This window comes from Aureococcus anophagefferens (genome assembly GCF_000186865.1).
Source record: "Aureococcus anophagefferens unplaced genomic scaffold AURANscaffold_7, whole genome shotgun sequence".
NCBI classification, from domain to species: Eukaryota; class Pelagophyceae; order Pelagomonadales; family Pelagomonadaceae; genus Aureococcus; species Aureococcus anophagefferens.
The window spans coordinates 828,078-853,455 of record NW_008705567.1 but is presented as its reverse complement, the minus strand read 5'-3'; the positions used below and the strand labels follow the sequence as shown (position 1 = coordinate 853,455).

At 67.8% G+C, this 25,378-nt stretch overlaps 4 protein-coding genes across 4 annotated transcripts in view; 2 read left to right on the top strand and 2 right to left on the bottom strand.

Moving 5' to 3' along the window:
* Nucleotides 1–1,637: 1,637 nt before the first annotated feature.
* Nucleotides 1,638–17,678, bottom strand: AURANDRAFT_16 (hypothetical protein; the record flags this gene model as incomplete). The annotated part of the gene is made up of 15 exons (XM_009037720.1): nt 1,638–3,183; nt 3,220–3,288; nt 3,456–3,875; nt 4,075–6,032; nt 6,075–7,079; nt 7,279–7,722; nt 8,117–8,771; nt 8,974–9,341; nt 9,532–11,091; nt 11,292–12,734; nt 13,101–13,280; nt 13,431–13,719; nt 13,908–14,363; nt 14,555–15,519; nt 15,720–17,678. Coding segments are annotated over 15 exons (13,317 nt in total), but the record flags the coding sequence as incomplete, so codon positions are not given.
* A 632-nt stretch (nt 17,679–18,310) lies between these two features.
* Nucleotides 18,311–19,951, top strand: AURANDRAFT_63484 (hypothetical protein; the record flags this gene model as incomplete). The annotated part of the gene is made up of 1 exon (XM_009038106.1): nt 18,311–19,951. One exon carries the CDS (start codon nt 18,311–18,313, stop codon nt 19,949–19,951), a length of 1,641 nt encoding a protein of 546 aa, XP_009036354.1.
* Nucleotides 19,952–21,145: 1,194 nt separating this feature from the next.
* On the bottom strand, nt 21,146–22,578 carry AURANDRAFT_71455 (expressed protein; the record flags this gene model as incomplete). Its single annotated transcript, XM_009037833.1, has 1 exon — nt 21,146–22,578. The coding sequence occupies one exon, from the start codon at nt 22,513–22,515 to the stop codon at nt 21,157–21,159; it is 1,359 nt and encodes a 452-aa protein (XP_009036081.1).
* Nucleotides 22,579–23,625: 1,047 nt separating this feature from the next.
* The window catches only part of AURANDRAFT_63482 (hypothetical protein), a gene marked incomplete at both ends in the record, with an annotated part of 2,920 nt that continues 1,167 nt past the window's right edge, over nt 23,626–25,378 (top strand). Inside the window, one exon of the mRNA XM_009038107.1 lies at nt 23,626–25,329. Within this exon, the coding sequence (XP_009036355.1) occupies nt 23,626–25,329 (1,704 nt within the window). The remainder of the gene's footprint in view (nt 25,330–25,378) is intronic.

The following is a 25,378-nucleotide window of genomic DNA, read 5'->3' as shown; positions in this document are numbered from 1 at the left end:
CCGTGGAATGAGCGCTGTGGCTGGGACACCAACGCCTGCTCCGCGTGCACCGATTGCGCCACGGCGTGCGCCGCGCCCAGGTTCGTCAAGGACAACGTGTGCGTGGCCTTCTGGCCTTACAAGTGCGCGACGAACACCTACGTCCTCAACAACGAGTGCACGGCCTGCCCGAGCGGCCACACGTGCGACGGCGCCGCGGCGACCAAGACGCTCAAGAAGACCGCAGCCGAGCGCGCCGACTGCCTCGCGGACGGCGGGTCCTGCGGCAAGTGCTGCGAGGGCATCACGGGTGCGTGCGTCACCGAATCAAAATATTTGAACACTCTCACCGACGAGGACGACTGCGTGCTCCTCAAGGGCATTTCCAACAAAATCGAGGCGACCTCCCCGCGTCTGAAACGTCCGTGGCTCTTCTTCGCCTCAGCGCGGCGCGTAGGGAGGAGGCGGCGACGACGCGATCGTCGTCAAGGGCGACGGCAACCACCTCCACGTCAGCGTCTCCCGCGTCCATCCGGGATCCCCATCCGTCGCCGCCTCGTCCGCGCGCGCGCGGCCCGACGCTCGCGTCGACGCTTCGCGCACGCGTAGGGAGGCGAGGGCAAGGACGCGCTCACCGTCGTCGAGGGCGTATACAACTACCTCTACGTCAGCGTCTCCCGCGTCCGTCCGGGATCCCCATCCTTCGTCGCCTCGTCCGTGCGCGCACGGCCCGACGCTGGCGTCGACGCTTCGCGCGCGCGTAGGGCGGCGACGGCGAAGACGCGCTCACCGTCGTCAAGGGCGACGCCAACCAACTCTACGTCAGCGTCTCCCGCGTCCGTCCGGGATCCCCACCCGTCGTCGCCTCGTCCGCGCGCTCGGCCCGACGCTCGCGTCGACGCTTCGCGCACGCGTAGGGAGAGGCGAACAACGACAAGCTCACCGTCATCGAAGGCACCTACAACCGCCTCTTCGTCAGCGTCTCCCGCGTCCATTCCAAAAACCATCGCCGCGTTCTCGACATGTTCTTCGTAGGGCGGCGCCGGCGAGGACACCTTCTACCTTCCCGACGAGACAACGCAAGAGTCGATAACGGACGGCAAAGGCAACGCCACCTACAAATCCTCCACGCCGCTCATCGTCGGCCTCTGCGTCGGCGCGGCCGTCCTCGTCCTCGGCCTCGCCGTCGTCGTCCGCAAGCTCCGCGGCCGCGCCGCGGAGGAGACGTCGATGCCGCAACCCGACGCGGAGGTCCAGGTCGAGGCCTGAGGGAGCTAGCTCCCTCGAACCAAGAAGGCGCGATCGAGCCCTGGGAGCGCGCCCGGCGACGAGTTCGTCGAAAGCCAGGACGGCCCCGAGATCACGCTTCCCCGGGCGCCCCGCGGAGGATCCAGGCGGTCCGCCGCCGCCGCTCCCCCCAGGGCGGCCGCCGCCGCGGTGGAAGTAAGGGCATTCGTGTCATGTTGGGTGAGATCTATAGGTCGAGCTCACGCACGTGGGCGAGCGGGTCGAGAAGGTGAGCGTCGTCGTCCGAGGGAACGTCGTCGCGCACGCCATCAAGCGCGACGCGGCGCTTCGGCGGCGCGCGAGCCCCCCACCCCCCCGGATGCGACGGACCCACAGCTGCGGCGACTTACGGACCCCCCCTAGTTCGTGAAGCAGAGGAGCGCGACGCCGCGGAGGATCCAGTGCTCGGGCTTCTGCTGGCACGCGAGGGTCACGGAGAAGATGATGTACTTGTCCGTGCGCTTGACGTACTTGTAGACCGGGCAGACGAAGCCCCCGAAGGGCCCGAGGTCCGCGCCCTTGCGCTGGCTCTTCGTCACGGCCGTCACGAAGAGGATGGGCATGTCGCAGAAGAGGACCTTGGGCGCGGACTCCGCGAGCGAGTTCACGGACTTGTCCCAGGTCGCGCCGTCGAGGAAGAGCCCCGAGATGTAGACGCCCTCGGGCGGCGGGTTGCGCACCTGCTCCACGCGGTCGTACTCGGTGACCTCGGAGTTGAGCGCGACGCCGTCGAGCGCCCACTTGTCCGCGGCGTGCGCGCGCGTCACCTCCTGCTGCACGGCCGTGAGGAACCCCGCCGGGTTGAACCAGCCCGGGAACCAGTAGGTCTTCGGCCGCCCCTTGGCGCCGAGCCAGTCCCGGAGCTGCTTGTCGCGCGCGGCGAGGCCCGAGACCCACAACCCGATCGTCGGCGCGAGCCACGAGATCTCGTCGCCCGCGGGGTTGTAGGTCCAGAAGTGGGGCACGCGCGCGTCGTAGACGCTGTTGATGGCGTCGATGATCTGCTTCGTGATGACGACCTCGCCGCGGATCGCGCCGAGCATCGTCCCGAGCTCCGCGCGGACGTCGTCGAGCACCAGCTGGAACCGCTGCACCTCCTGGGCCAGGAACACGTCGAGGGGCTGGCTCAGGTCCAGGGACCGCATGGAGTCCTCCTCGACGTAGTCCGCCGGCATCTGCGACAGCGTCTCCTCGCACTTCTCGTAGACGACGTCCTCGCGCGTCCGGCCGCCGCCGACGTTGCCCGACTTGGGCTGCGTCTCCAGGATCGTGTTCAATAAATTTTGCACCTCCTTGTTCCGGAAGGTGAGGTCCGCGTTGGGATGGAGCCCGAAGACCTCGGGGCTGTCGACCTCGGGGAACGTCCGCGTGAACGCCGCGAAGTCGTCGAACGTGTCGCCCGCGGGCACGGAGTAGACGAAGTCGTCGGGCAGCTTCTGGAGCGTCTGCTCCGGGTTGAACTTGAAGCCGGGCTTCGTCGTCGCCAGCGTCAGCCACGTCTCGCCGTAGGTCTTGAAGAGCCGCCGGTCCAGATCGTCCGTGATCTTGCCGCCGTACTGGACCTCGGAGACCATGTACTGGAGCGTGGGCCAGGACAGCTGGCCGTGGAAGAGGTGGCGCTCGAGGAAGGTGAGGCACGCGTTGAGGTCGCCGTCGTTGAACTCGTAGGGGATGCACCAGCCCATGGACCCGTACTTGCGCCGCTCCTGCACGATGGAGTGGAGGAAGCAGAGCGCGTAGACTAAAGACCGCCACTGGGCCGTCTCGATGCGCTCCATGCGGTCCTGGTCGATGATGACCGTGTAGGACCGCATGAGGCCCGCCCGCAGGCCCGACGGCGGCTCGTTCGTGACCTTGATCGCGAGCTGGAGCAACCCGATGGGGAACTTCGGGTGCGGCTCCGTCGTGATGAAGAGCCTGGGCAGGACAAGAGTGATTCAACGTCGCTTCAACGTGAGTGTGCCGCGCGCGCGCGTTCCGGAAACAGCACCCACGCTTCGAGGCCGTTCCGAGAGATGATCGCTCGTCCAAAGATCAGCCGAAACGAGTGGAACACGGCCGAGAAAGGAGCCTTTGAAGTTGGGAAGTTCGCTCTCTTGTCCTGCCCTGTGAAGAGCCGGAAGTCGGGCAGGCAGCCCGAGCCCTCGAGCTTGATTTTTGCGAGTAAATCCTCGAGCCCGTCCATGAACGGCAGGCCCAGGTGGCAGTTCTGGAGCAGCACCCAGTCGCCGTTCACCGTCGCGTTGTTGATCGCCCGGAGCGCGACGGGCTCCTGGCCCTCGCCCATGGACACGCAGGTCACGACCTTCTTCTTCTTCCGCGCCAGCGTCTCTACCGAGTCCGTCGGGTCCGCGCCGGCGCTCAAGAGGTAGATGACGGGCACGGGCGGCGACATGTTCGGGAAGATCATCTCGATGGTCTCGTTGATGGGCTGCACGTACTTGGGCCCCAGCGCGGGCAGCTTGAAGCCGCCCACGTCCAGCGTCTCCATGCCCCGGATGAAGTCGTTGACGCACAAGATCGTGCGGTCCTCGCGGAGCGCGCGCACGAGGAGCATGCGCGAGAACTGGCCGATGGACGCCTTGTCCGCGGTGAACCGCGTCTCGTACCTGGGCAGGAAAAGGGTGCGAAATTCCCAACGTCAAAGGCTCCTATCTCGGTCGTTTTCCGCTCGTTTCGGCTGATTTTGGGACGAGCGATCATCTCTCGGAGCGCTCTCGAAGCGTGGGTGCTATTTCCGAACGCGCGCGCGCGGAACACTCACGTTGAAGCGACGTTGAATCACCCTTTTCCTGCCCCGTCTCGTACATTGGGATGTCGCGCGCCTCGGGCTCGTTCTCCGCGTACCAGGACCGCCAGGCCGCGTCGTTGCGCATGAGCTCCTCGGGCAGCTGCTTGAAGATGGCGTTCTCGTTGGATAACTGTATCGCGTTGAGCCACGCGGTGTCCGTGAGCCACTGCATGGGCTTCGCGCGCACCGAGTTGATGTCGAGCGCCGCGCCTCCCTTTAAAAACAAAGTCACGTCCGGCGGCTTCAGGCGCTCGGCCGTCACCAAAATCGTAAAGAGGAGCAGCAGCTTGAAGGACAGCCGGTCCTTCTCGTACAGCCCCCGCGAGATCGCGCGGTAGACCTGGTACGTCATCGTGTCGATGACGTTCGCGACGCGCCGGCTCGCGAGCGACGCGCGCTCCGCGAGGTCCATGGCCGCGTCGAACAAGGCCTGGAACTGGTCCAGGGACGTCTGGTACATGACGTTAACCTGCGACATGTCGACGATCGTAAAATAGAGCACGGAGCCGCGCGTCGCCGCGGGCCGGTACTGCTCGCGCTTGTCGTTGATGGACTCGCGCGTCGTCGCGGCCGCGTTGAGCTTGTCGTTGACCTCGAGGGCTTTCGTTTTCGTCTCCGCGAGCACGGCGATGAGCTCCTCGTCGTCGAGGAGGTTGCCCGAGTTCGCGCTCAGCCGCTCCAACAGGAGCTCGTCCAATCGTAACAGCGCCTTCGTGTTCGTCGACACCTCCTCGAGCACCGTGTTGAGCTGCTCCTCCAGGGACCGCTGCTCCTTCTGGATGACGCGGCCCAGGAGCTGCTCCTCCAAGCCCTTCATGGTCACGGTGAAGTCGACGACCGTCGTCTTCGCCTGGTCCTCGGGGCTGAACGTCGGGTTCGGGAGCCGCGTCGTCAGGTAGAGCATGAACTCGTCCTGGTACTCGCAGAGCTTGTCCGTGATGTTGATGTACTTGGACTTGCCCTTGACGATGACCTGCTTCTGGAGCACGGGGTCGAGCATGGGGTCGAGCTCCTCCTCGATGCCCGTGACGATGAGCGCGCGGCCCTCGGCCATCGTGAACTCGACCTGGTCCCGGAGCCGCGGGTTGTTCAGCGACGTCGGGCCGAAGGTGGGCAGCCGCGCCTCCTCGTGGCACTTGATCCAGTTCAGCGCCTGGCCCTGGGGGTCGATGAGGAGCGGGTAGCGCGACGACCGCGTCACCAAAATGCCGTTCTGGATCGACAGGGGGTCCGTCGGCAGGCCCTCGAGGTTCCAGTCGCCCATCTCGCCGACGTCGACGAGGAGCGGGATGATGTCCAGGCTCGGCGAGCAGGGCACCGCGCGCTTCTTCAGGTCCGACGTGAGCCGGTTGTGGACGATGTAGTCGCGGAACTCCTGGTTGAAGGGGCCGCAGTAGGACACGAAGGCGCAGCCGATGGCCACGTCGCCCACGAGGGCCTTCTTCGTCTGGTCGAACTTGTGGCTGTCCTCGGTCCACCGCGCGCGCTCGCCGCCGAGGCCGCCGATCAAAGCCGTCGCCTGCTCCATCTTCTTGCGGGTGGCGAGCGCGCCGGCCTCGATCTGCTCCTTCTTGGCCATCTGGGCCTCGAAGTCGGCCTGGAGCCCCGCGAGCACGTCCATGCACGCCTGGAGCTTCGCCTCGGCCTTGTCGAGCTCGCGCTGCGCGTCCGCGAGCCGCGCCTCGGCGATGCGCAGCGCCTCGAGCTTGGGCTTGACGATCTTCGACGCCTCGTGGTAGGAGCCCATGGCCCGGCTCCAGGCGCACAGGCCCTCCGCGGCCTTGGACGCGTTGCGCGCGACGAGCGTGTTGTACTCCTCGATCTCGACGTACGGCGCCATGAGCTCGATGGTCTCGTCGTTGATGAAGTCCTTCTCGTACTTGCTAAAATAAAAGATGTTCTGCAGGAAGCGCGCGTCGCTCAGCAGCCCGCCCTGCATGAGCTTGTACGAGTCGCGGACGAACTGGAACGTCCGCTTTTCCTTGCCGATGCCCATCGTGACCTCGCAGAGCTCGACCTTGTTGAGCTTCTCCATCTTCAGGATGCCGACGACGTCGAAGATCAGCTTGATGATGTCCGACGGCTTCTGGAGCTTCTTGAGCTCGTTGAGGTCGTTGGGCTTGATGGAGTTGACCGCGCGCTCCGCCTCCTCGACGAACGGCTGCGCCTTCGCCAGATCCTTCTCCGCCTCGGCCTTCTCGCCGGCGATGCGCTTCGCGTCGGCGACGCAGGACTCCTTGATCTTGCCGACGGCGTCGGCCTCCTTCTTCGCCTCCATGGACGACTGCTGGAGCTTGCCGAGCATCTCCGTCGTCGCCTCGTTGGCCTTCTGGAGCTTCACCTCCTCGTCCGCGAGCACGAGCTTCATGGACTCGACGTCCTCGGCGCCCTTTTGCAATTTCTCGAGGCCGACCTGGACGCGCGACGCCTTCTGCTCGATCTCGCCGAGCTTGACGGCGTAGACCTTCTGGTAGTCCGCGAGGAACGAGAGGTAGGACCGCGGCGTCTGGTAGACGCGGCGCCGCATCTTCATGTAGTACTCGTCGCAGGACTCGACGATCATGTGGTGCACGAAGGCCATGTGCTGCATGAGGTTCTTCTTCGTCTCCGGCTCGCACTGGATCTCCATGGCGCCGATGAAGCCCTCGGACACCGCGATCAAAGCCTCGCTCGGCCAGCTCAGGAACCAGTCGAGCGCGCAGCCGTTGATGAGGCCCGGAAACTTGCGCGCGCGGTCCGCGAACTTGGCGTTGACGGGCGAGAAACATAAAACGACGTGCAGGTTCTGGCGCACCGTGTCGAAGAAGTTCTTGACGAGAAAGTCGGGCGTGTCCGAGTAGTCGGGCCGCTTCGTCGCGAACTGGCGGATCTCGCCGGCCATGATCTGGAGCTCGTCCTTGGGGAAGAGGCCCGAGATCTCGCCCGTCATGAGCAGCGAGTTCAGCAGCTCCAGAAAGTTCTCGTCCTTGATCTGCGCGTCCGTGAAGATGAACGTCGCCTTCCGCCGCTGCTGGCCGCAGACCTGGGCAGGAAAAGGGTGATTCAACGTCGCTTCAACTGAGTGTTCCGCGCGCGCGCGTTCCCAAAAAAGCGTCCACGCTTCGAGACCGTTCCAAGAGATGATCGCTCGTCCAAAAATCAGCCGAAACGAGTGGAAAACGGCCGAGATAGGAGCCTTTGAAGTTGGGAATTTCGCTCTCTTTTCCTGCCCTGCCGCAGACCTTGTACATCATGCGCAGGTCGTCGAGGAAGGAATTCAGGTTGTAGGTCTTCGTCAAGGAGATCTGGAAGGGCTGGGCCCCGGCCATGTAGGCCGCGAGGTGCGTCAGCGACTGCTTGCCGGAGCCGCCGACGCCGACGAGCATCATGTTGCCCCGCGGCATGCCCAAGACGCGCGAGATGCGAATGAGGTGGAGCAGCGCGTCGTCGAAGATGATCAAACTCATCTTGCGGCCCGGGTGCTCCTCGTTGTAGCGGCCCAGGAAGCCCAGCGTGCGCTCCCGCAGGCTCTCGAGCGGCCCGCCGACCTCGTAGATCTTCGGCGCGAGCGCGACGAGGATCCCGTCCTCGTCGTACTCGTCGTCCCGCAAAAAGTCGACGAAGTGGGCCCGCTCCATGCACTTGTCGTGGATGTCGGCGCCCAGCGACGCCGCGGAGCTCTGCTGCTGCGACGACCCGGGCCGGCCGCCGCCCGAGTCGCCGCCGCGCGCGGACCCGGCCTTGCGGCCGCCCTTCTTGCCGCCGCCCGACGCCGTGTTCGCACGCGAGTTGTCCGCCGACGCGCCGCCGCCGCCCGACGCGCTCGGCGGCGAGATGAGCGTCGCCGTGTTCGAGTCCAATTCCGTCGCGAAGAGGTCCTTGTCCGCCTGTGTGGAAATCAACCGGTGAGCCGGGACGTCCCGACCAAACTTTGACATTCTCTCGCTCGGTCACATCGAAGTCGATTCGGCTGATTTTTGGACGAATCGATGGCTCTCAATGGATTCTCGAAACACGGCAGAAAATGTCGCGTCGAAGCTGTTTCATACGCTCACATTGAAGTCGGGTTGAAGATTTCACGCGGGCGTCCGCGAGCGACACGAGCTTGTCCGCGAAGACGCGCTCGGCCTCGTGGCGCCAGAGCTGGACGATGACGTGGTCGCCGGAGAACGTCGACTTGGGCGTGCGCAGCACGCCCTGGAAGAGGCGGCTCAGGTCCCGGAGCGTGAACGTGTAGTGGAACTTCGTCGGCGACGGCAGCATCTTCGCGCGCATCCACTTGAAGAGCGCCATCGTCGTCGCGGGCATGCGCTCGACGAAGCCCTGGAACGAGTCGCCGAGCCCGCCAAAGTCCTTGGCGTTGAAGCGCGAGCCCAACAATTGGCCGTAGATGGACTCGATCGTCGCCTCGGACGGCGTGATGATCGTGAACGTGAAGAAGTGGCGCTTGATGCGGTTCGGCACGTCGTTCTTGCCGCCACCCGGCAGGTCCATGGCCGCGACGTAGTGGAGCTTCTCGATGTTCTTGAAGTCGCCGCGCTTGTCCTTGTCGAGGAAGCAGACGCCCGACGTCTCGATCAACTGGCGCACGAGCTCGAGCGTCGGCTGGTCGCCCCAGACGTTGACCTCGGGCATGGACAGGTCGTCGAGGAAGAAGGTCATCTTCTTGCCCCCCGGCGGGCCGAAGTTCTTGCCGCCCTGCTTGTCGAGCTCGGCCTCGATGGCCTGCTGGAACCTGGGCGGGACAAGCGTGCGAAACTCCCAACTTTGGAGGCTCCTCGCTCGGTCGTCTTCCACTCGTTTCGGCTCATTTTGGGACGAGCGATCATCTCTCGGAGCGCCCTCGACGCGTGGATGCTTTTTTTTTGAAACGCGCGCGCGCGGAACGCTCATGTTGAAGCGAACGTGAAGCGCTCGTTTCCCGCCCCGGCCGGAACATGCCCGGCGTCGTCGCGGACGAGAAGTTCATCTTCTTCAGGAGCATGTGGTCCGCGTTGAACGTGTCGAAGAACGTGAGCGCGTTCGACGTCTTCGCCGTGCCGGACCCGCCGACGAGGAGCACGGGCTGGTGCATCTCCTGCATGTACTTCATGAGCGCCGTCGACCGGCACGTCTCCATCGTCGGCACGAGCACGGAGCTCCAGTCGTCGACGTCGCCCCGGGGCGCCTTGAAGGTCGCGGGGCTCCAGCGCTCCCACTCCATGGTCTCCATGTTGACGGCGTACTCGAAGATGGTCTCGCCGTCGGCGACCTCGCGCGGCGTGTTCGCGGACGCCGCGGGCCCCTCGCGGAGCCACGCGTCCCACTTCGCGCCTGTGCCGAATTCAAATATTCAACACGACTTCAATGTGAGCGTATTCGAATGTTTTGACACAAGAATTTTCACTGTGCTTCGAGAACTCGATGAGAGAAAACGATCCGTCCAAAAATCAGCCGAATCGACTTCGATGTGACCGAGCTAGAAAATTCTCAAGTTTGGTCAGGACCACCCAAACCAGTGGTTGAATTCGGCACAGCTTCGCGCGGTCCTCGGCCTCGAGCAGGCCCGCGATGCCCCAGGTGATGGCGAAGAGCACGAGGCGCTCGAGCTCGCCGTCGGCGTCGTCCTGCGACTCGGACAGCTCCGCGTGCTTCAGGAGGGCGGACAGGAGCACGAGCGTGTTCTCGACGGATCCGACGCGCGTCACCGCGAGCGGCTGGCCGCAGGAGCCCCGTAAAAACTCGAAGGCGATGCCCGGCTCGCGGAGCGACTTGCAGCTCCCCAGGTACTTGGAAAAGTGGCCCCGGAGCATGTCGCCGTGGGCCTGCTTGCCGAGCCAGGCCTGGAGCACGGGCTCCCAGTCCAGATCCGACGCGGAGACGAAGATGATGCCCGCGCGGCTCACCGTCGCGGGCGACGCGTTCCGCAGATCCTCGACCTCGAACATGAGCTTGACCGTGTCGGCCATGGGGATGCGGTCGCCGTTGGCCAGCGTCAAAATCTTGTTGTCGTCGAGGACCGTGTTCAGGTTCTCGATCCAGACCGCGTCGACGGGGCCGTCGCAGATGATCCACGTGTTGTCCTTGCGGCTCCGGTCGTTGAACTTGGACCAGATGGACGCGAAGATGCCGTTGAGCCACTCGCCGCTGAGGCGGTCCGTCTCGCCGAACATCTCCTCCGCGCGGATGGCCTTGGGGTTCATGCGCACGCGCTTGTTCTGGACGCCCGTCGTCGCCGTGAGCGCGTCCTGGAGCACCTTGATGATCGTCGACTTGCCGGACCCCGGCGGGCCGACCATCATGATGCCGTGGCGCACGAGCGTCGTCTCGTAGAGCTGGACGACCTTCAAATTCCAGGACGGGTGCTTGATGAGGCCGTACTTGTCGACGACGCCGGACACGACCTTCTGCAGGTCGCCGTGGCCGCCGCCCGACGGCATGGAGATGGCCGGGAAGAGGTCGCCCAGCAGGCTCAGGAAGAGGGGCACGTCCTGGGCGACGAACTTCGACAAATTCATGTCGCGGAGCGTCCGCATGATCAGCAGGTCCTCGTCGTCCTCGGGGTTGTCGCGCTTCGTCTGCCCCGCGGTCCGCAGCACCGACAGGATGTTGCGCAGCCCGAAGTCGTAGTGTTTCTGCTTCGAGAGCTGCTGCTCGCACAGGCGATACAACACGTTGAACTTGCGCGCGAGCTCGGGGAACTTGGAGTAGCCCACGGAACAAAGCTTCACCTTCATGATGATCTCGCGGTCGGGGACCATCATCGACACGCTCCGGAACAGGACCTTCAAATTCTCGGGCAGCTCCTGGCGGCCGGCGTAGCCCGGGTTCATCGTGATGAAGTAGCCGACGTTCAGGTTGAGCTGGATGACCTGGCTGTCGCCCGGGAACGTGAACGTCGACGCGCCGACGCGCTTCCCGTTCGTGATCGCCAGCACCTGCTGCGCGACGACGGAGAGCACGGGCAGCTCGATGCGGTTGAACTCGTCGAAGCAGCCCCAGAGGCCCGCCTGGCACAAGCCCTTGAAGATCTTGGCCATGTCCGTATAGCGCTGCTGGTCCGTGCAGTTCGTGACCTGGGCGGCAACAGAGTGATTCAACGTCGCTTCAACGTGAGTGTTCCGCGCGCGCGCGTTCCAAAAAAAGCATTTAAGCTTCGAGACCGCTCCGAGCGATGATCGCTCGTCCAAAAATCAGCCGAAACGAGTGGAAAACGGCCGAGATCGGAGCCTTTGAAGTTGGGAAGTTCGCTCTCTTTTGCCGCCCCGTTCGTGACCACCACAAAAACGCCGAGCGCGCGGCCCAGGTCCTTGACCGTCTCCGTCTTGCCCGTGCCCGCGGGCCCCGCGGGCGCGCCGCCGAGGTGCATGCCCAAAGCCTGGCTCAGCGTGATGTAGCAGCGGTCCGTGAGCGGCGTGATGACGAGCCGCTCCTTGCACCCGAGGTACTCGAAGTTGTACTGGAAGTCGATGTCGCAGATGGACACGACGCAGGCCGCGTTGCCGTGGAGGTCCCGCGCGTCGTTGCGCCAGTAGAAGCGCGCCTGCTTGAGCCACTCGAAGTCGCCACTGTCCAGCTGCTTGCGCTCCTTGAAGATGCGCGCCAAATCCGCGAAGACGTCGCGCTGGTGCACGTGGATCGTCACGAGCGTCTCGATCTTCCGCCGGTTCATCTTCGTCTTCAAATCCGTCAAACACCAGCTCGACAGCTCCTGGAGCACGGCGAGCTGCTGCTTGTTCGTCTCGCCGACGATGCCCTTCGACGACTTCGACTTGTCCAAGGCCTCCTGGCACTGCGCGGTCCAGTTGAACTGGATGCCCAGGAGCGCGAACTGGGCGCAGTTGCTGTCGATGAACTCCGCGAGCGGCAGCTCGGCGCACTGGGCCGCGGCGACCTCGCAGAGCGCCTTGAGCGACCGCTGCATCTCCTTGACGAGCGCGCCGAGCCAGACCTCGATGGACCCCGCGGCCTGGACGATCGTCGCTAACTTCACAATCTCCTCGTCGGAGCCCGAGATGTTCTTCAGCGCGACGATCTTGCCCTTGTCCTGGCGGTCGTGCGTCACCTGGTTGACGCTGTCGAAGACCTTCTCGTAGTAGGGCTGCATGCGGAGCGGGTCGCTGCCCTGGGACAGGATGAGCAGGAGCACGGGGTTCGACACGAAGTAGAAGCGCGGGAACGTGGACCGCTTCTGCTCCAGGTAGCCCTCGAGCGACTTCTGGCACTTCTCGAGCTCCGCGTAGAGCACGGGGAGCGTGTTGCGCAACAACTCGTTGCCGCACGACGTCACGACGATCTGCGTCTCCGCGGCCTTGATCATGATCTTGACGAAGTCGCGGTCGATCTTGGCGAACTTCTTCGCCTCCAGGGGCATCTGCTTGGCGATGTCGCCGCCCATGAACACGGACTCGAGCGACGTCCACAACAGCTGGACCTTGATCCACAGCTCGAGCGTGTCCGTCGTGTCGCTCAAAGTCGTCAGCTGGAGCGTCACGGCCTCGCGGAAGGGCGTCACGTGGCGCATGGAGAGCAGCGTCTGCAGGTTGAGCTGCGCCTCCTCGAGGTCGTCGATGATCTGCCCGAAGGCGGACAGGATGGGGACGTCGCGGCCCTTCCACTGGCTGAACGTGAACGCGTTCCGCGCCCAGAGCTCCCGCAGATCGTTGAGCTTCGTCTCGATTCCTAATTGTTTATCTGCGCCCTCGCATATCTCCTCGACCTAAAATTTTTCGGGTCATGTTTTGGGTATGAAGACAGGTTTCGGGAGAGACGGTTCCGATCGGTGGCGGCGTGGCAGATCGCCGCCGGAGGCGGCCTTCGGCGGCGGCGGGCGCCGGCGACGCCGCCGCCGTCCTTGGACGGCGGCAGGTGGTGGTGGTGTCGGCGCCCCTCGTACCCAGCGAGGAGGCGGCCATGCCCGCCGCCGTGGCGCGGCGCCGGCGGGCGCCCGGGCGTCCCCCGCCCGGTCCGCGCCGCCGCCGGAGAGAGCAAGTCATGCCCCGCCGCGCGTCCGGGACAGTTTTGTCGAAGATATGTCACTTCAACCAAAATGTTGAAGTTCGGCAAACGCGCGCGATGGTCGGACGCGGGGGCGCGCTTGTTCGCGGAATTTAAGCACAGGACTTTCGAAGATGTCCTGCAATTGGAAGGCCTCCTTGTCGTAGGGGAGACTTGCTCCGATGGTCTCGAAGAGCTCTAGCCAGTGCCTGGGTTTGATGCTAGGCTTCGAGAGCTCCGAGATGAGAGGCAAAAGCTCTTGGAAGTCCTGTGGGGGGCGGAGGAGTCCGAGGAGGCGGACGCGCGCGCGCGCGCGCGTTGCGTTCGCCGCCGGGCCGCTCCGGCGGCGCGGCCGGCGCCGCGCGCGGCGGCGCGCGGGGCCGCGCGGCGGCCGCAAACGGTGGCCAGAAAGCGGGACGCGGCGTCGCGCCGTGAGCTTGGTCCGCAGGTCCGTGTACGCGGGCCACTCGCGGAGCCGCTTGGGCATGTTGCGGCATCGCAGGTCGAAGGCCGCGGTCTCGTCGATCATGCCCTGGAGCAGGCCGGGCACGTCGGACCAGAGGACGCTCCGCTGGCCGTCGACGGCCTGGATGACGTCGAGGTAGAGGCTGTAGAGCTGGTCGAGCAGCCCGACCTCCTTGCGCGTCCGCAGCAGCTCGGGGTACTTGGACGTGCGGAGCGCGAAGAGCTCCTCGCCGGCGACGTACCTGTGTGCAAATCAAATCTTCAACTCGACTTCAATGGGAGGGTATTCGAACGTTTTGACACAAGCACTTCCACTGTGCTTCGAGAACTCGATGAGAGCACTCGACCCGTCCAAAAATCAGCCGAATCGACTTCGATTTGACCGAGGGAGAGAGGTTTGAAGTCTGTTTTTTCCTCGCCGGCGACGTACATCTCCATCTTGCGCTCGCGGATGCCCAGCTCGTCCTTGTAGCGCCGCAGCCGTTCGACGGCCTCCTGGGGCGGGATGCCCGGCTGCTGGGGCCCGTTGTCCTCGAAGTCGGACCGGAAGCTCCGGCAGTCGGCGACGAACTCGCGGACGTCGAGGATGAGCTGCTTCTTGTACTGGCCCTGGATTTGGGAGAGCGTGTCGGCGATGCCCTCGGCCATGTCGACGAGCTTGCGCCAGGACGGCCGCATGATCGTCTTCTGGTCCATCTCGTCCTTGTCGACCAAGCCGCCGGGAAGGTAGTGCTCGAGCATCTGGTACATGTCGAGGATGGGCGTCAGCTCCATCTCGATGGACGACTCGCGCTCGCGGATCTCGCGCAGGATGGTCATGACGAAGCGCAGGCTGTCGAGGTCCTTGACCTCGACGTGCAGCTTGTTCGTCGTCACGCGGATGTACCTGAAGGGTGATGCCGCTTCGACGCGAGCGCGCCGCGCGCGCGCGTTCCGGGAAAAAGCATCCACGAGACCGCTCCGAGACACGATCGCTCGTCCAAGCATCGGCCGAAACGAGGGGAACGCGGCCGAGGGAGGAGCCCCGGGAACGTCGCGCTCGTTTCCCGCCCCGGGACGCGCTCGAGCAAATTGTACATGGCCTCGCGCGCCTGCTGGTGGACCTTGGCGCTGTACTGGATCTTCCACTGGCGCGACTCCGCGCGGAGCTGGAGCTTGAGGTTCGCCGTGTTGAGCGTGAGCGCGCCGATGTTGTGCATCGGCGGGATGCGCTCGATCTCGCGCTCGATCTCCATGAAGCGCCGGAGCTCGACGTCGTAGTCCGTGATCGTCGGGTTGCCCTCGACGAACTTGCGGTACTGCAGGTCCTTGTCGTCCTTCCAGAGCCAGTCGTACTTCTTGAACGTGCCCAGGCACTCCGCGACCTGGTTCCGCGTCGCGTGGAGCGCGCCCGTGAGCAGCAGCGCGACCTTGATGATCTCCGTGTCGCGGCCCAGGCGGTCGAAGAAGGCCCGCTTCCGCTCGTCGGGCATGCCGAGCTGGCCCCAGTCCCACATGCGCTTCGCGCAGCCTAAAACGGCGACGGCGGACCGGTTGATCGCGCGCTGCACGTCCTCGAGCGACGGCGACAGCCGCACGGACGGCACGCTGAGCTGGACGTCGACCTCGAAGAAGGGCCGCTGGACGAACAGGAACCCCGTGCCGCCGCGCGCGCAGACGCGCTTCTTGATCTGGTTCAGCGAATTCCGCGCGCAGTTGAGCAGCGCCTGGTACGTCATCCGGTTGTAGTGCACGCGGAGCGCCGACAGCTCCGGCTCCGGCAGGTCGGGCACGGAGGGGTCCAGGGGGAACTGCTTGAGCATGGCGATGAGGTCCTCGACGGCCGTTTCTACTTCGAGATTCTTCGACACGAGCATCTCCGTCTGCTCCCGCACCGCGAGCTCCTGCATGGACACGAACTCGTCGAGCGTCACGGACTTGTCCTCCGGGAGATCCACCAAGATGGTCCGCGCGATGATCTTGAGATTCTTCTCGATGCGGTTCTCCACGAGGTCGTTGATCTTCGTGATGAGGTCCTCGAGCTGCTGCAGCGCGAGGTGCACCTGCGCGGGAAAAGAGAGATGCAACGTCGCTTCAACGTGAGTGTTCCGCGCGCTCGCGTTCCGGAGAAAAGCATCCACGCTTCGAGGCCGTTCCGAGAGATGATCGCTCGTCCAAAGATCAGCCGAAACGAGCGGAAAACGACCGAGAGAGGAGCCTTTGAAGTTGGGAATGTCGCACTCTTTTCCGCCCCGAGGTGCACCTGCGCCTGGTACGTGGAGATGTTCATGCTCGTCCAGGTCAGCGTGACCATGCCCGGCCGCAGCTTGCACTCCAACGTCTGGAGGTGCGGGCTCAGCACGGACGCCGTCTGGGGCTGGATGCGGCCGCAGACGCGGTCGTACTCGGAGAGCGCGTACTTGAGCTCGTTGTAGAAGCCCTTGAACCGGTCCTCCTGGCTCAGCACCATGCGCGACTCCTCGGGGATGTCGATGCCCATGCGCGTGAGGCACTTGGCCTCGCGGATGAGCTGCAGCACCTGCGCGTCGAAGTTCACGAAGAGCTTCTGGCTGTGCGGGTGGCGGATGATGAGCGTCGCCTGCAACCCCGCGCGCGCGGCGCCGACGCTCTTGCACCAGGCCTCGTACCACAGGTACTCGAAGGCGATGAGCGTGCGCGCGACCTTGTTGTAGGTGCGCACGATGCGCTTCGACTCCTTCGACGCGAGCACGGCCGAGTTCGACTGGAACCGGCTCATGGGGTCCTCGATGCGCCGCAGGAGGTGCCGCGCCCAGGTGATGTTCCCGGCGACGGGCGGCATGTTCCGCGCCGTCGGCGGGCTGTGCTTGTGGTTCTCGTAGGTCTCCTGCACCGACGCCAGCTCGAGGCCGTAGTTGTGGAAGATGATCATGAATTTCGAGTCGAGGTCGCTCCGGAGGTTCTCGCGATGGAGGATCGACTGGTACTTCTTCAGGAGGCTCAGGGACTGCTCGATGGACGAGATCGACTCGAAGCTGCGGTTGATGAAGTGCTGCAGCGACGTCTCCAGCTCGCCGATGCGCACGTTGAACTCGACGTAGTCGCGGTCGAACTTGTTGCTGTGGTAGTCCAGCAGGTCGTGGCGCTTCTCCTTGAACTGGACGATGATCTGGTCGAAGACGACGAGCAACGGCTCCATGCCCTCGAGCTTGTGGTCCACGAGCGCGTGGAACTGCTGGATCGTCGAGAACATGTCGATGAGCTTGATGACGCGGCGGCAGAAGAGGTCGAACTTGCCGAAGATCTGGGCCTCCGCGAAGTCGAACTGGCGCCCCTTGGGCATGGTCAGCAGCTTGTCCTTGGTCACGCGGTACTGCTCCTGGTAGAACTCGTTGAGCCGGAGGCACGACTCGAGCGTCTCCAACAGCGGCTCCGTCGGCCGGCTCCAGAGCTTCTGCGGCGAGTCCTTGCCGTTGATGGCGAGCTTGCAGCTCTGGATCATCTGGTTCGTGATCTTCATGAACAGTTTCGTCATGCGCTCTGTCGTGTTGAAGAAGCGCGAGATCGTGTGGACCATCTTTAAAGCGTTCATGAGCGCGGGGATCGAGTCGACGATCGTCTCCGGCGTGCCGCTCTGGAGCGGATCCAGAAAGCGCTCGAGCGTCGACAGGAACTTGGAGTTGTCCTTGGCCTCGTTGGCGGCCTTGGTGATGCAGACGTCGATCTGGCGCCAGCGGCGCATGAGGCCCAGGATGTGGTTCCGGTTGATCATCGCGTCCTCGGGCTGCTTCGTCACGGACGTCAGCAATACGATGACCTGCTTGCAGCGCTTCGTCTTGAGCTGGTCCGTGATGGACGTGAGCCGCTGCATGCGCCGCCGCCAGTACTCGAGCTCCGTCGCGGGCCCGGAGTCCGTCGTCTCCCATCTTGAACGGTCCGTGTCGCCGAGGTAGACCTCGATGGACGCGCACCACTCCTCCAGGAGCTCGATGTAGTGCGTCACGATGGCCGGGTCCGCCGCCGCGGTGACGGCGTCGACGTCCGCGACGTCCGGGTTCGGCTGCTGCAGCTCCAGGCCGCCGCCGAGCGACTTGATGTTCTCCTGGACGTTGCGCACGAAGCCCTCGACGCCGACCATGAACTCGTTCTTGTGCTCGTCGCTCGACGCGCCCCAGACGTGCCTGCTGTCGCTCGCGAGCATGGGGCTGTAGAGCGTGCGCAGCATGGCCTCGAGCGACTGGAGCGGCTGGCCGATGGTGCCGAAGAAGAGCGCGCCGTCCTGCGCCTTGAGCGGGTCCAGCGCGACCTTGTCGTCGCGCTCCTTGCCCGGCCGCTTCATGAAGTAGACGACCTTGGCCATGGCCGACGACGGCAGCGACTCGAGGTCGCTGCCGTCGCTGTAGTAGAGCGCGACGTCGTCGTTGTGCGAACACGTCTTCTTCTGGAGCGCCGCCGCGTCCTCGGGCGTCGACCGCCGGTTGCCGCCGAGCTTCTCGCAGAAGATGAAGATGCGCGTCGGCCCGTTCGCGCGGAAGAAGGCGTTGATGCGGCTGATGAAGTTCTCCTTGCGGATGAGCTCCTCGATCATCTCCTCGTCGTCGAGCTTGAAGGCCTCGTTGATGCGCGACACGATGTAGCGGTGCCGCGCCTGGAGCGCCATGGCTCCGGCGGGCTCGGTTTTTCAAAAAGCGCGCCGGGCGCCGGGGGCGTCGGAGGGCCTCGGCCGCGACCGCGACGCGAGGGCGCCGACCTAGCCCAGCCCAACAGCGCGCGCTGCCCCGACGGGTTGTCGGCTGATTTAATTGGTAGTTCCTCGTCATGGTGAAGAAGCATCGTTGCTCTCGGCCCCGAGCGGGGCAGCCAATGGAGACGACCATGGCGGCGACGGGCGGCGGGACCTTCGCGGCGACGCGGCCCACGACGCTGAAGCGGTCCGCGGGCCGGCCCGCGACGACGGCGACGCTGCGGCGGCCCCTCGCCGCGGCGGCCCTGCAGCGGCCGTCGACGTCCTGGCAGACGCGCGTCGCCCAGCGCGAGGCGCACCTCGCGGCGTCGACGCCGCGCTGGGCGAACCGCGACCGCGCGGCGGAGGAGCCCGCGCGGCGGCCCCTCGCGGACCGCGGGAACCGCGAGCCGCGCGGGCCGCGCGCGTACCCGGCGAAGAGGGCGCCGCCGCCGCCGCCGGACTTCCCCGACGGCTGGAGCCGCCGGGGCCGCGGGACGCTGGAGCGCGTGCGCGGCGGCGAGTACGTTTTCGAGGGCCGGAGCGCCGAGTCGCCGTGCCTCGCGCGCGCGCCGCCGCCGCGAACGCCCCGGGGCGAGGCCTACGAGGTCTCGGCCAAGTTCAAGCCCGCGCGCCACGTCGGCGACCACCTCCACGTCTGCCAGTCCTTCTTCCTCGCCTTCGAGATCGTCGGCGACGCGTGGCTCGCCGCGGGCGTCTCGCGGGGCAACGTCGTCGTCGACAGCTTCCCGGGCGGCCGGCGGCTCGCCGAGGCGCGCGCGCCGGCGGCGTCGCGGCCCTGGCGCGAGGTCGCCGTCGCCGTGCGCGGCCGCGACGTCGCCGTGGCGCTCGACGGCGTCGAGCTGTTGCGGGTCTCGACGGACCGTCCGCGCGACGCGGCCGCGGGCCACGGCGTCATGGTCTACAAGGCGCGGTGCTTCGTCAAGGACGTCGACCGCGAGCGGCGGGCCGTGGCCGCGCGGCCGCCGCCGGCGCGCGCGCGCGACCGGTTCCCGCGGTTCCGCGGCCGCGGCGACGTCGTCGTGCGCGCGGCGAACCGCACGGACGTCGGCCGCTTCTGCCGCGCGTGCGCCGGAGGCCTGGCCCTCGGCGGCGACGTCTGCGTCTGGCGCCGGGGCCTTGCGGTTCATCGTTACCACGTCGCCTGCGCCGAGGCGGAAGGGGACGAGGCGGAGCCCGCGCCGACGTCGACGGACGACGCGCGGCCCTGGCGGGGCACCGCCGTCGCGGAGCCCGACGACCCCTCGAAGCTGTCGCCGCCGGTGCCGGCGCCGCGCCTCGCCGCGCTCGAGCGGTCGATCTGCGCGCCGGGCACCTTCGACGGAGCGGACGACTGCGACATCTGCCTCGCGCCGCTCGCGTCGAAGCCCGTCGTCCGCGTGCCCTGCCAGGGCGGCCACGTCTTCCACCTCGGCTGCCTCCGGCCCTGGCTCGCCAAGTGCTCGCTCTGCCCGAGGTGCCGGGGCGGTCTGAAATTCCCGAAAACAGCGGGGGGCCCGGACGCGGCGGCGAAGCAGCACGCCGCCGTCGACGCGGCCGTGTTTCTGGGCGCGGGAGCGCGGGCCGACGAGCGCGCGCGCATCGCGCGGCGGCACGCGGACGCGGCGGAGCGCCGCATCGCCGAGGCCGCGGCCGCCGCGGCGACCGAGGCCGCGGCCGCCCGGCGGAAGGACGACGACGGCGACGCGCCGGGGGACGAGCTCCGGCCGCCGTCGCCGCCGGGCGTCGTCGCCGGCATGATGACGTGCGTCGGGGGGCTGCCGGCGTGCTAAGTTGCGGCCGCGGGCGAGGGTGCGTGTTCAACTTGCCGACATTGACTTTTAGCTACTTTCCTGGCCTGCCACGGAGGCCGGAGCCAAAGCCGCGCCCAGAGCTGGCCGGCGCGAACGCCGGAAGATCCTCGCGCGGGGGCCACAAAAATAATGATCAAGACCATGACGGAGCTGTGCGTGTCGAGCACCGTGGACACGCCGCGGTCAAGTCTCATCTCTCTCACGTCGCGCAAGGCCCCCGGGGGCCGGTCGAAGAAGGGCCACAAAGCTTCCCGGCGGTCCTGGCGCGTCGGGCGGTCGTCGGGCGGCGGCGACGCCCCGCCCGCCGACGGCGACGCCGACGCGAAGCGCATCGTCGGCGCCTGCCCCTGGCTGAGCAACGTGCCCTACATCGCCGCGGGGAGCGACCTCGACCGCGTCGCGGACGTCGTGTCCAGACACTACCGGGGCGAGTTCTGCTGGGCCGCGTCCTTCGAGCCGCGGCTCGTCGCGGCGCTCATGGCCCGGGGCTTCCTGACCATGGCCCAGCGCGTCGGCCGCGAGGGCCACGCGCTCCTGCCGAAGATGCACCGGCAGCGGTGCGCGTTGGTCTTCCCCGACCTGCACGTGTCGCGGTCCGCGCGCCGCAAGGCGAAGCAATTTTCTCTGTCCGTGGACACGTCCTTCGACGCCGTCGTCGCGGGCATCCGCGAGCAGCACGGCGACGAGTGCTGGTTCTACCCGCCGCTCGTCCGCGCGTTTAAAGCGCTCTTCGAGGGCCGCCTGGCGGGCGACGGCGCCGCGCCGCCCGTGACCATGCACACCTTCGAGTGCCGCGACCGCAAGACGGGCGCCCTCGTCGCCGGCGAGCTCGGCTACGCCGTCGGCGACGTCTACACGTCCCTGAGCGGCTTCTCGCGAGCGCCGTCCGCGGGCTCGGTCCAGTGCGCGGCGACGGCCAAGGCGCTCCAGCTCAGCGGCTACGGCCTCTGGGACCTGGGCATGGAGCTGCCCTACAAGATCGCCATGGGCGCGTCGACGCTGCCGCGCCTCGACTTCCTCAAGCGCCTCGACGCCGCGCGCGCGGCCGGGCCCGTGGCCATCGTCCTGCCGCCGGGCGACGACGCGCGCGCGCTCCTCGACGCGCCGCCGCGCGCCGACTCGGTCCGGTCCGACGAGTGAGTCGGGGGGGGCACTCTGCATATACGACACCCTCGAGAAAATTGTTAGTCGTAGCGCCGGCCGCCGCCGGACGAGAGGAGCACCTTCTTCCGGCCGCCCTTCTTCCCGCGCCGCGGCGGCGAGGCCGCGTCGACGCCCGCGAGCGCCGTCGCGAGCGCGCCGGCGAGGTCCGCGGAGCCGCCGAAGTCGACGGCCTCGCCCGCGTCGTCGACGACGGCCGACTCCGCGGGCGGCGCCGCGGGCCGGCCCCAGCGAGGCGGAGGGGCCGGCGCCGGCGCGCGGCCCCCGCCGAGCTCGGGGAAGGCCGACGCGACAGAAAACAAGTCCCTGTTCACGGTCGCCGCGAAGGACATCTGGTTCGGCGACGACCCGAGCGCCGGCGCGGCCTCGGCGCCGTCGCCGTCGTCGGAGTCGTCGTCGTCGTCGCGGCCGACGCGCGCGCCGGCGCCGGGGATGGGCACGGCCTCGGACGAGAGGCGCCCGAAGTCGCTCCGCGAGTAGGCGAAGGGGTCCGCCTTCTTCGGGAGCCGCGCCTCGCCGTGCTTCGCGTGGCGCTTCTCCTCGCGCTTCGCGCGGTCCCTTTCCTTTCTCACCGCGTCCGCGCGCTCGCGCAGGCCCGCGTCGAGGCCCTCGTCGGCCCTGCGCGCGTCGGCGCAGCGCTTCGCCCAGGCGTCGTCGCCGTCGCCGGCGATCTTCGTCGCGTCGAGCAAAGCAAAGTCCGTCCCGAGCGGCACGTGCGCCGCCCAGGGGAACCGCCTCCGCGCCTCCTCCGTCTGCTCGACGCGCTCGACGTGCGACACCGTCGCCGTCAACGTCCGCGGCAAGGCGTCGCTGTCGCCGCCCGCCGCCGCGAGGAGCAGCTTCAGGAAGAGCGGGTGCAGGAACTCGAGGGCGCCGTCGCGGCGCCCGTAGAAATAATACGCCTTTTCCGCGGCGTCCAAGGGCACGTCGACGGCGTCGCGCGGCCGCGATGCCGCCGCCGCGCGCACGGCCGCGAGCGCCTCGACGGCGACGGCGACGTCGCGCCGCTCGACGGAGTCGTCCGCGGCCGCGGCCGCGGCGGCCGCCGCGTCGTCGAAGCGCGCCCAGGCCCGGTCGAAGGCCGCGCCGTCGCAGGCCGTCAGCTTGCCCAGCGGCTCGCAGAGATCCCCGTCGTCGCGCTCGCAGTGCGCCCGGGGCGCCCGCGCGGACCGCGGCCGCCGCAGCAGGACGAGCTCGATCGCGCGTTTCGCCGCGGCCGGCGGCGCGTCGCGCTGCCGCACGCGGCAGGGCCTCAGGTCGCCCACCCGTAGCGGCCCGCCGCAGCAGGGGCAGCGCGCGCTCCGGCTCACGTCGTCCATCTTCGCGTGGCGCACGACGCAGGGCCCGCAGAAGACGTGGCCGCAGCGCGCGGCCACGGGCATGCGCGCCGCGTCGAGGCAGACCTGGGCAGGAAAAGGGTGATTCAAGTTCTCTTCAACATGAGTGTTCCGCGCGCGCGCGTTACAAAAAACACATCCACGCTTCGAGACCGTTCCGAGAGACGATCGCTCGTCCAAAAATCAGCCGAAACGAGTGGAAAACGGCCGAGCTCGGAGCCTTTGAAGTTGGGAATGTCGCTCTCTTTTCCTGCCCCGAGGCAGACGGGGCAGTCGACGTACTCGCCCCCGAAGACGTCCAGCGCGACGACGTCGGCCCAGTCCGGCGCGCAGTCGGCGTCGGCGACGAGCGGCGAGCACGCCGGCGCGTCCACGAGCAGGTGCGCCGAGGCCTGCTCGAACGCTATACCTTTTGCCCGAAACGCCTTGTGCGGCCGCGCCTTCGGCCGCGGCGCGGGCTTGCTCGGCCGGTCGCGGTCGCTCGTGAAGCGCAGCAGGTGGTCCGCGCGGCGGCCGCCGCCGCGCGGCGGCGACCCGCGCGCGGGCGAGCCCGAGCCGAGCGACCCGACGGCCGCGGCGACGTCGCCGCCGCATGCCGCGAGCGCCTCGCGCGCGGCGGCGGCGTCGTAGCCCATCTCCAGGAGTCGGTGCAGACCCGGCGGCTCCTTGCGGCCCTTGCCCTTGCCCCGGCCCCGGCCGCGGCCGCCGCGGCCGCCGCCGCTGCCGCTGCGGCCGCCGCCGCTGCGGCCGCCTCGCTGCGACGGCTCCTTGGGGTTCGGTCGCGGCGATGTCGGCGCCGGTGGCGGCGGCGGTGCTGGCGCCGAGGCCTGCGGCGCTGGCGGTGGCGGCGTCCAGCTCGGCGCGTCGATGCGCCAGCCAGACGAGGACTGGCGCTCCATGCCGACCAGCTCCGCCGTCGGCCGCCGCGCCGGTGCGACTGTCCGAGCCAGCGCGTTCCCGCTCGAGCTCGAGCGCTCAAAGGGCGCCCTCGTCGTCGTCGCGGCGCGGTCTCGAGCGCGCGCGCACGTCTCGAGCGCGCGCGCGCGTCTCGAGACGCGCGCGGCGCGTCGGACGCGTGGCGCAATGAAAGGATTGATAGAAAAGATCAAGGCCGAGAGCGCTGCGGTCGTCAACCCGTGCTTGCGCGTCAAGGCCATGTCTTTCAACCACCACCAGCGCCTGCGCCTCACGCTCACCGACGGCGACGCGACGATCGCGTGCAACGTCGCGCAGAAGCTGAACGTGACGCTGCGCGGCCTGGGCATCGGCGGCGTCGTGCGCCTGACGAACTATCTGCTGAACACGATCAAGGGCGAGCAGGTCGTCATCCTGCTCGGCGCCGAGCTCGTCGCGCCGCCGCGCGCCGTCGCGCCGCCGCGGCGGCCGCCGCGCGCCGTCGCGCCGCCGCCGCGTCGCGAGGTCGTGGCGACCGTCGCGCCGCCGCCGCCGCCGCCGCTGCCCGCGATCGCCGAGGAGCCCGCGTCGCGGCCCGAGGCGCCGGCCGCCGCGGAGCCGGAGACGAACGAGGCGACGATGGACGCGCCGCCGCCGGGCGTCTTCGTCACGTCGGGCTCCCGGAAGCTTGTGTGCCCGTCGGATGCCGCGCTGAAGAAGGCGACGAAGCTGATGAGCGACTCGGAGCCGGCGAAAGCCGCCGCGCCGACAAAAGCCGCCGCGCCGCCGGCCGAGCTGGACGCGCCGCCGGCGCCGCCGCCGGGCGTCTTCGTCACGTCGGGCTCGCGAAAGCTCGTGTGCCCGTCGGACGCGGCGCTCAAGAAGGCGACGAAGCTGATGAGCGACTCGGAGCCGGCGAACGCCGCCGAGCCGGCGGCCGAGCCGGAGGCGCCGGCGCCGCCGCCGGGCGTCTTCGTCACGTCGGGCTCCCGGAAGCTCGTGTGCCCGTCGGACGCGGCGCTCAAGAAGGCGACGAAGCTGATGAGCGACTCGGAGCCGGCGAAAGCCGCCGCGCCGGCGGCCGAGCTGGACGTGCCGCCGGCGCCGCCGCCGGGCGTCTTCGTCACGTCGGGCTCCCGGAAGCGCGTGTCGCCATCGGACGCGGCGCTCGAGAAGGCCACGAAGCTCATGAGCGACTCGGAGCCGGCGAAAGCCGCCGCGCCGACTGCCGAGCTGGACGCGCCGCCGGCGCCGCCGCCGGGCGTCTTCGTCACGTCGGGCTCCCGGAAGCTCGTGTGCCCGTCGGACGCGGCGCTCAAGAAGGCGACGAAGCTGATGAGCGACTCGGGCCCGACGAAAGCCGCCGCGCCGGCGGCCGAGCTGGACGCGCCGCCGGCGCCGCCGCCGGGCGTCTTCGTCACGTCGGGCTCGCGAAAGCTCGTGTGCCCGTCGGACGCCGCGCTCAAGAAGGCGACGAAGCTGATGAGCGACTCGGGCCCGGCGAAAGCCGCCGCGCCGCCGGCCGAGCCGGAGGCGCCGGCGCCGCCGCCGGGCGTCTTCGTCACGTCGGGCTCCCGGAAGCGCGTGTGTCCGTCGGACGCCGCGCTCGAGAAGGCGACGAAACTCATGAAGGACGCCGGGGCGACGAAGGCGTCGAGACCCGCGGGGCCGAGGCCCATCGTCGTGCCGCGGCCCGTGGCCGCGCCCGCCAAGCCGGCGGCGCCGGCGGCGGAGGTCGACGACGAGCCGCCCGCGGTCACGCCGGGCGTCTTCGTCACGTCGGGCTCGCGCAAGCTCGTCTGCCCGTCGGAGGCGGCGCTGAAGAAGGCGTCGAAGCTCATGAACGACGCGCGGGCCGCGAAACCCGCGGCCGCGAAGCCCAAGGGCCCGAGACCCATCCGCGTGCCGAAGCGCGTGGGCCCGCCGAAGCCCGCGCCCGCGCCGCAAGACGCGCCGCCGCCCGCGGTCCCGGCGGGAGCCGCCGTCGCGGCGGCGATGGCCGCGATCACGTCGC